At 42.0% G+C, this 9117-nt stretch overlaps 1 protein-coding gene across 1 annotated transcript; it reads left to right on the forward strand.

Moving 5' to 3' along the window:
* The first annotated feature begins 444 nt into the window (after positions 1-444).
* Positions 445-7226, forward strand: LOC118936775 (uncharacterized). Its single transcript, XM_090239314.1, has 6 exons — positions 445-558; positions 787-823; positions 955-1355; positions 2804-6443; positions 6604-6691; positions 7032-7226. The coding sequence occupies exons 1-6, from the start codon at positions 479-481 to the stop codon at positions 7205-7207; spliced, it is 4422 nt and encodes a 1473-aa protein (XP_090095440.1). The 5' UTR covers positions 445-478; the 3' UTR covers positions 7208-7226.
* The last annotated feature ends 1891 nt before the right edge of the window (positions 7227-9117 follow it).

Below are 9117 nucleotides of genomic sequence, written 5' to 3' on the forward strand. Positions count from 1 at the left end.
GAGGTAAACATTTTAGGAAAGCCTGGGTTTTTAATATCGAAGTCATTCTAAGGGGTAGGTTTGACAAAGCAAATGAGTGAGTGAGTCTTTGACATGAAGACAGTGGTTAGATTCTGCCATTGGGACTGCTCTGATGTTTCCATTCTCTCCTGGTTATGACCATAGAGCCTTGTCCCAGTCTCTAGACCTGCCTGTCTGTGTGATGGATGACCACCTGACCTCTGAAGCTGTCAATGAGATGGTAAGTTGACCTTGTCATTTCAGTGATGCTATCATTGGCAATGTTGACGTACCACAACCATCTCTGTTGTGTTGCAGTTGTTTAATTGGCCCAACGTTGCCAATGCTCCTCCCCTCTTTAACAGTTAATAATTATTTCAGTATGATATTTGTTGTTAATTAAGTTTGATTATTTGCAATATAATTACATTTCTACCAGGAGCAGAGCAATTCTACCAGGAGCAGAGCAACCTCAGTGATGGAAACCACAGAAGAGGGAAAGCTCAACAATGTGGAACATCTGACACTTATGGACTTCCTTCAAAACCTAACTGAGAAGTATGTTCTGTTTTCTTTGGTACTATCACACCTTCAAGGAAATATGATTAAATTAGAAACTGATCAATCTGAAAAAAATGTTCAGTGCTAGAAAAGTTGTCACATTGCAATTTTGCCAAAACAACTGACACAAAGCAAGTATAACTTCACGATCAGGCAAATAATTAAATAAAAACTATTCTGCCACGCATCCTGATATGACAACATTTATAACAATATTGTTTTCAGGCAATGGAGGGGGATTCGTGAGGGCATGTTTGACCCGGTAAGATCATGTTACTGACAATTTAATCAGATTACCATGAAAACTCTGCCTAATGTTTAACCTTGTTCATAAGCTTTTGAAAGACGCACTATGCAACATTTTAAAACACTTCTTCTGTTTCTGGAATACAGCTGACAAAACAACAGCTTGCCGGCTTGTGTCTGAGGATTGTCCAGTTTTTATCGGACAAGCTGATGCAGATCATCATCCCAGGTCTTTACGAACTACTGGGCATCCAAGATGCTGCCTCTTCTCCATTGTCACAGAGGTCTCTCACAGCGTCACTCACCAGTCTGTTAGACGATAAGACTAACACCAAGTCCCGCGTGAGATTTACTGAGGCTGGTGTACCTAAGAGGCCAGGCAGTCGAAAGTCTTACAATAGCTTTCGTATCCCGACTCCCTACCCTTCCTCCAACTGTATGGAGGAGGAAGAGGAAGAAGAACAGGAATCACAACTTAAGTTCAAGGAGATTTACCTGACTAAGGGCAGTCTGGGCAGTGGAAGCTACCTGCCCAAGGGGGCCATGAGGTATGTTCTTAAAGGGAAATTTAACAACTTCGTATTCATCTCCAGCATCACCATATGTGAAAATTACACATTTCCATGCTTTGTAGTAAAAAAAATATAGAGGGACGTAACTGTTTCCAATAGTGCTGAGAAATTAGTGCTTTTTGAGGTTGGTTTGGTTTCGATTCAAATATTTAAAAAATAATCACGGTTTTGGATTTCAATACTTTTTTTAGACATTGAATGCACTATGGATTATGTGTGTTGAATGCTGTAACAACACATAATAAAACAATGAATAAAAGTCCCATGATGGTAGTGACTGTCCATTAGTGTTTATGACTTATCAACCATCATTTACTTTCTCATATAAAATATTTATTTGATGACTTTATTATTTCATTCCAAGTCATCAACTCATCTCTATAGAGCTGCTGCTTATCCTGTCTGACAAAATCACTATTTTAGTAGTTCTTCTAAGTAAATAAGACCTACTTTTATGACCGCTGAACACCAACTGTCAATCACTTAGGTCATGTATTTCCAGGTAGAGAATCCTCGCAACGCAACTGCTTTTTATCTCTCTCATGCATTCTCTCGTCTCTCCGTCTCAGTCAATGAGGTTTCCGTATCTGCTCCACACAGAGTGGACAAGCAAGTGGGCGTGCAATGGATTATGGGAATTAATTGCCATATTTTCTGTGCTAAACTATGTAGAATATTGGCCTGTTGGAAACTACAACTCCCTACTACATTGCATAGTTCGTGCTTGATCTGATTTATCTCTACAGAAACTGAGCATCGAGCTCACAGAAGAAGAAAAAAATTAACAATATGTAATTCAAATAATTGAGACGACGTCGGTCAATTAATTGTTTAAAAACCGAAAAATAACAAAAATGTTGGTTAAATGCTCAGCTGTAGATTATAATGACATCATCAGTGTGCATCGTGTGATTTTAACCAATTATGAGTAGGCATTGCCTACTAATTGGTTGATGATGTCATAGAAAACACTTATCTTCCTCTTTCTTTTTTTACTACAAAACATAGAAATGCCCGTTTTTCACATATGCTGATGTTGGGGTGGTGCTGGAGATGATGAATATGAAGTTGAAACATTTAGAAATTTCCCTTTAACATTTCTTCAAACTGTCCTTGAAGTTATTAGAAGTTACAGTACTTGAAGTTTATAGCAATTTTGATTTTTGTAGAGGATAGATGTTGCCAGGATAGATAGATATCTACAGGCCAGTTTCAATGCAAATGACTTATACAAAATACATTTTATTGGGCTTTAGAAATTAAGCAGTTAGGCTGACATCACACTAAGGTTTTTTCTCAGAGAAACAGCAGCGTTTTCCTCATTGTTTTCAATGGTGCAGATGTATTTGACACACTGAATGTGCATCACAGCCTTACATATTATTTGTTTGACTTTGATGATTTCTGCGGGTTTTTTTCCCAAGGACTCTAACCTCTCTGTCTGATGTGCAGAAGAAAACAACCAATTCTGAGACGCTACAAGTCCTCTTAGGTGTCTCAGAGGACACCCTTGTCACCTGTGTGCAGGACAGCCTGCAATGTTCTCTCTCCAAACTTGCATGCATGTCCAATTCTCCATCTGGAAGTGCAGGCTCTATGATGCTAACCCCTGCTGTAATGGCAGAGTTGGCTAAAGATGTCAAGTCGGCCTTATCAGTGGTCGTTAAGAGTGCCTCCGCAAGTCAAACCTCTCTAGTGACACCGGTAAGGGGAGACTCACAGACCAAGGTGACTGACAGCATGGTGAGAGAGCTGGCTTTTAAACTTGAAAAAGTTGACCAAGAGAGCAAGAGTCTAACAGGGCAAGTCATGACCACCATCTCTGACACAATGGTGGCTTTTGTTGACGAGAACGAACAGAATTTGCTGGAAGATCTGAAGGACAAGATCACGTTTTTGGCATCGCATGTTGGCTTCATTGAGGATCTTGATGCCCTGATTAGGAAATACGAGAGCAGCTACAATATTAGTGAATCTGGTTCCTCCTGCACGCTCACATCTAAGAGCATCCAAAAACTCTCTAGCCGGGAGTTTCAAACATCAGCAATACAAGCAGTGAGTGGAGTTCTTGACAAAAAAGTCAGTAGTTTGAGCTTTCCTAGTTCAGTCATTCAGTCTGAGTTAACAGGTGCTGTATCAGGTCAAACATTGTCTGGCATTGTAAAGACAGAGTCAATTCACCCAGTGGGCTCAGCAGCGTCAGTAGTTGTTAAGACTTTCGTGTCAGATATGAAGTCCTTGGCTGAATCTGAAGAGAGTCCCCAACAGAAGAGTGCCTGGTCTGCTGCTGTTCACATTTACCACAGCATCCAAAACAACTTGAAAGATTATTTCGACAAGCTTCAGAGATTTGCCCTAAAGAGCATTGTCACATCTGATGACAACATCACAAATTCTGAGTTTAAGGAGACAGTTCCACTTCCTTGCTTAGACATGAAATATAGGCCCAGTAAGAGTGAGCCTCAGTTGCCAGAGTCCACTGGTGAAGTTACTTTACAAAGAGGCCTAAGTGAGAGCTCAAAACTTCTTTGGGCAAAAACAGAGTCAGAAGAAAGCAAGCTCCTTCTGACAACTTGCACCAAAGAAGTAATCTCAGAGCTTCTGGTCTTGTACAACACTGAGATGTCAAAGGAGGACCCCCTGTACACTGTTGGAGAAAAAGGATCAGGCTTCTCTATTGAGAGAGAGAAATTTGTAGAGGGTGTTCTGGCTCAGCTTGGGGATATTGCCCATTCCAGGGCCTCATCACCAATAGTATGTGAGTTCCCCTGTCAAATTGAGGACAGCAGAAGTAAGGCCACAGCTTCTTTGACCAGTCTGTTAGATTGTATTAGAAAACTCTCAAGTGAGGAATTTAAGAGAAATGCCACTCAAGCAGTGAGTGAGTTCCTAGTTAAAAAGTCCACCAGTAGCTTAACTAGTGCAAAGCCTGCTTATTCTGTAGCATCCAGGTCTTGTTCCATTCAAAACCAGTACACATGGTCAAAGGATATTTGTGCGGATTCTGCTGCCTTTGGCATCATTGAAACATTTGTGGAAGACCTGCAGAGCTCGGCGCAACCTGCAGAAGTAGAGGAGAGAGAACCTGACCTCCAGGAAAATGCACAAAAGCTACAGAGCAGGATCTGGTCTGCTACCACTAGTTTATATAACAATATTCAGAAGACATTAAAGGACTTCATCATTCATCAGCGGAGGTCAGACATGCTGAGCAGAATGTCTAGTCATATACCCACAGAGGACTCTGGACATCTTGGGACTAAGGAGCACATTTGTTTGGCAAGCCAGGACTTGAGGCAAGCTAGTAAGAGTGTGCCTCACTTGCACAGTTTGAACCTTGAAGTGGCTCTACACAGGGGTGTCAGCGAGAGTTCAAAACTTCTCTGGACTGAAACAGACGAGGCTCTACTGACCAATAGTACCAAAGAGGTCATTTCAACAATCTTGACCTCATGCGAGGATCAGGCATCAAATGCACCTTGCTTCTCCACAGTAGGAAAGAAAATATCTGATATGTCCCTTGAGGTCAACATATTGGTAGGTGGTGTTCTGTCTCAGCTGAAGGACATCTCCTTGTCAAGGTCCCCAACACCATGTGAAGACATGTTTGAACGTCTCCAAGGTTCTTCTGAGCGAACCTCTCCAGTAAGTCTAGATTGCAGCACGGCTGCCTCCAAAGGCATTGCATCTTCCCACAGTCTTTCAACAAAGAGCCTCCAAAAACGTTCTAGTCATGAGTTCCAAACCAAAGCTGAGAAAGGAGTGAGTGAGGTAATCTCTAGATCATTTAACATTGCGGAGGAAGGTACAACAGATAAGTACATCCAGTCTGTATCTACATCCACCACATCTACTGATATTATACAAACCATGGTGAAAGACCAGCAGGAGCTCACCCAGACCACCCAATCATCTGACATGGTATCTGGAACCTCCCTGCTCACCACTGGACAGGTTTCTGAGAAAAGAATCTGGTCTGTTGCTCGTAACATCTACTACAGTCTGCAAAGTAAGATTACGGAGTTTCTCAGAAAAGATCTTCAAAGATCAGACACAACACTTGGTTCAATCCAAATATTTACATATCAAAGCAGTCCTGCTTCACAAAGAGCAAGTCTCTGCCATCTTGAGGTCAACCAGAGCAGTGTTACACCTGGTGGAAACGATGCCTGTGTGGACATTCCGCACAAATTACTACCTAAAACCACTGAGCTCTCAGGATCCATGCTGGAGGATATTGGCACGATCCGTTGTAGGAGTGCTGACAGCCAAAATACAAGAAATACCTCTTCTTCACGCTCTTCTATCTCTCTAACACCTACTTCAAAATTAAGGCAGTCGAAATGGCACTTTGCTTTACCCGGGACTCCCATCCCCACTGAGTTTCCTGCTCAGATTGACTTTCCCATTGTTAGAAACACAATCATTGAGGACTTCTTTCACACAGAGGACTTACTTCCTGTAACCTTTGTGGACAAAGTCAGGCAAGCTGCTGGGGTGGTTGTGGACATTATGGTGGAAAGTGTTGAGAACACACAGGAAAATGGACAGGGTGCTTCACATCTTGACGACCTCCGATCTGCTGTTAGGAAATTGAAAAAAATCATTTCCACTTGGACCATCCACATTTTCAGTCATGAATTGGTGGATAAAGTGATAGCCCTTCAGGACAGCCACAGCACTCCACAGGTCTTAACATTGGAAGCAGCCAAAAGTGCTTCAGACTCCATTCTTTCAAGGCTGAAATGGGGAAATGAACAATGTGCCATATCCAAGGAGCTCTCCTCTCAGCTTCTCCAGATATTTGCTGAAGAGACAGTGAAGTGCTTCCTGAGACAGTGGTCAGATGAGTATGAAAACATAAACTTTGATGTTTCAGTCCAGAACGATCCAAAGACTTCTACTTGCATGGTCATTCTTCAAATGATCACCAAAGCCACTGCTAAATGTTATTTTGAGTCCGCTACCAGCGTGGCCACCAGTGACATTGTAGAAGGCGTGTTTGATTTGGAAAGGGATACCATCAGCAGTACTGGAGAGCAGGTCCTCACCTTCAATACAAAGGTATAGTACACATACATCTTTCATGAATAACACTGCTGTTGACCTTTTATATGATTCTTTGTGTCATGGCATTGCACTGCTTCTTTGCAGTTGATATGCTGTACTTTAAGATATCGAAAACATTTCCGTTTGTTTTAATGTGCCTTTTCCCACCAACCAGGGTTCCAAGAAAGTTAGTAAGAACCTCTGTCCTCAAGAGTCTCTGGAGTACCAGCCTCAGAACATTTCCCCTACTGTGTACTTTACAGGTAAGCCCTGCTGCTGTTTAGGCTGCTGCTCAGTCAAGACTGAGACATTATCCCTTTACCATTCCACTAATTCATTTAGAAAGACATTGTACTCCTCTGAGTTGTTACCTATGACATACTGTACTGTGGGCTGGGTGGTAGCCTAGTGGGTTAAGAGGTTGGGCCAGTAACCGATAGGTTGCTGGTTCAGAATCCCTGAGTTCACGAGGCAAAATCTGTCAATGTGCTCTTGAGCAAGGCACCAAATCCTAATTGCTCCTTGTAGTCTCTCTGGATAAGAGTGTCTGATAAATGAGTAAAAATGTAAATTGATGGCATGCTGGATGGTCTTTCGTTGCAGAAACGATGACAACATCGCATGGCTCCTTTTCTCCAGAGGGAATTTATGATATCGCATCGTCCTTCCCACTTGAAGAGAAGAGTCGCAAACCCTCCCTTTTCACCAGATTGTCTAGATCCATCACGAAAGGCTTTCTCAGCCCATTCAAATCTTCAAGGAAAACCAAATTTATTTAATTAAATTCCTCATGATAAACAACGAGAGCATTCATTTGTTCAGATGAGAATCTAATCGTATTGGTCACATACGCCGAAAACAACTGTGAGATGCTTTATTACGAGCCCATTCCCAACAATGCAGAGTTAAAAAGTAAGAAAATATTTTCTAAATAGTAACACAATAACAATAACAAGGCTATATACAAGGAGTACCAGTACCGAGTCAATGTGCATGGGTGGGAGGTAGTTGAGGTAATACAGTATGTACATGTAGGTAAGGGTAAAAGTGACTAGGCAATCAGGATAGATAATAAACACAGTAGCAGCAGCTAGTGTGAAAGTCGGTCAGTGTCACAGTGAATGTGTGGGTAGAGTGTAGTGAGTGTGCATCGAGCCAATTCAAGAGAGTCAGTGGAAAACAATTAGAAAAATACATCAATAACCAAGGGGGTCAATGCAAATAGTGCAGGTGGCCATTTAATTAACGTTCATCAGTCTGATGGCTTGGGGGTAGAAGCTGTTCAGCAGTCTAATGACTTGGGGGTAGAAGCTGTTCAGCAGTCTAATGGCTTGGGGGTAGAAGCTGTTCAGCAGTCTAATGACTTGGGGGTAGAAGCTGTTCAGCAGTCTAATGACTTGGGGGTAGAAGCTGTTCAGCAGTCTAATGAGTTGGGGGTGGAAGCTGTTCAGCAGTCTAATGACTTGGAGGTAGAAGCTGTTCAGCAGTCTAATGACTTGGGGGTAGAAGCTGTTCAGCAGTCTAATGACTTGGGGGTAGAAGCTGTTCAGCAGTCTAACGAGTTGGGGGTGGAAGCTGTTCAGCAGTCTAATGACTTGGGGGTAGAAGCTGTTCAGCAGTCTAATGCCTTGGGGGTAGAAGCTGTTCAGCAGTCTAATGACTTGGGGGTAGAAGCTGTTCAGCAGTCTAATGACTTGGGGGTGGAAGCTGTTCAGCAGTCTAATGGCTTGGAGGTAGAAGCTGTTCAGCAGTCTAATGACTTGGGGGTAGAAGCTGTTCAGCAGTCTAATGACTTGGGGGTGGAAGCTGTTCAGCAGTCTTATGACTTGGGGGTAGAAGCTGTTAAGGAGCCTTTTGTCCCAGACTTGGTGCTCTCATATCGCTTGCCGTGTGGTAGCAGAGTGAACAGTCTATGACTTGGGTGGTTGGAGCCTTTTGCCAATCATTTACATATCACTTACTTTATTTTATTTTGATTTGATGTCATATTGTAAACGTATGTATCTGTTTTGCTGAAAATATGATTTTGAAAACAATGAATGTCTACAAGTGCTTCATAAAACAGTTATATTTATTTTTGTATTTTCAAAAGACAGCAAATAGCCAATCAAGTATCAACATAAGTGAAATGAAAGACAGATTTAATTTTCAGTGAATAATTGTCTTGTCCAGTGAGCAACTCAATGACAGCGATTCAATGACATCATTAGATCACCTCCAAGAAGCATCTTCAACGTTCACCTGACAACCCATTGGATAAGACACATACACTAACCAAGTGTTTCTTACCTGTCAACAAGGTTGAGATCAGAATATAAGGTCCATAAACAAACTGAAAATGGCATACTGAAGATGGAGTCAAAAGGAACTCAGCCTTTCACCCTTTTCATAGCAATGGAATATGTGACACGGTTCGTTATAGTTCATGTTTTCTACAAAGAATGATAAAGGCAGATTCGATTATCCAGTTTATAAAAAAACGTTTTTTTTAATCGACAGAACTACCGTCCTTGGGTGTTCCTGAGCTCACAGTAAAGACATGTTATTGTGAGTTCTGGAGGGAGCAGATGCTGTTGGTGGTCGATCAAGGGCACTTCCTGTCTACGCACTGCTTCCCGCCCTCTTCGTACTCCTGTTTTGAGATCCACATTTGCTGGAAAGTTCCCTAGAGTAAGACAACATGATGCTT

Source organism: Oncorhynchus mykiss, chromosome 1 (genome assembly GCF_057628025.1).
Source record: "Oncorhynchus mykiss isolate SJ-2025 chromosome 1, ASM5762802v1, whole genome shotgun sequence".
NCBI classification, from domain to species: Eukaryota; Metazoa; Chordata; class Actinopteri; order Salmoniformes; family Salmonidae; genus Oncorhynchus; species Oncorhynchus mykiss.

What these genes read in the sequence shown, in the direction of transcription:
- LOC118936775 (XM_090239314.1), top strand. Translation starts at nt 479, where the DNA reads ATGGAAACCACAGAAGAGGGAAAGCTCAACAATGTGGAACATCTGACA. An exon ending in CTGCCCAAGGGGGCCATGAG is followed by an intron (nt 1,356 to 2,803) that starts GTATGTTCTTAA and finishes TTTTTTCCCAAG; the next exon opens with GACTCTAACCTCTCTGTCTG. An exon ending in CCCTACTGTGTACTTTACAG is followed by an intron (nt 6,692 to 7,031) that starts GTAAGCCCTGCT and finishes CTTTCGTTGCAG; the next exon opens with AAACGATGACAACATCGCAT.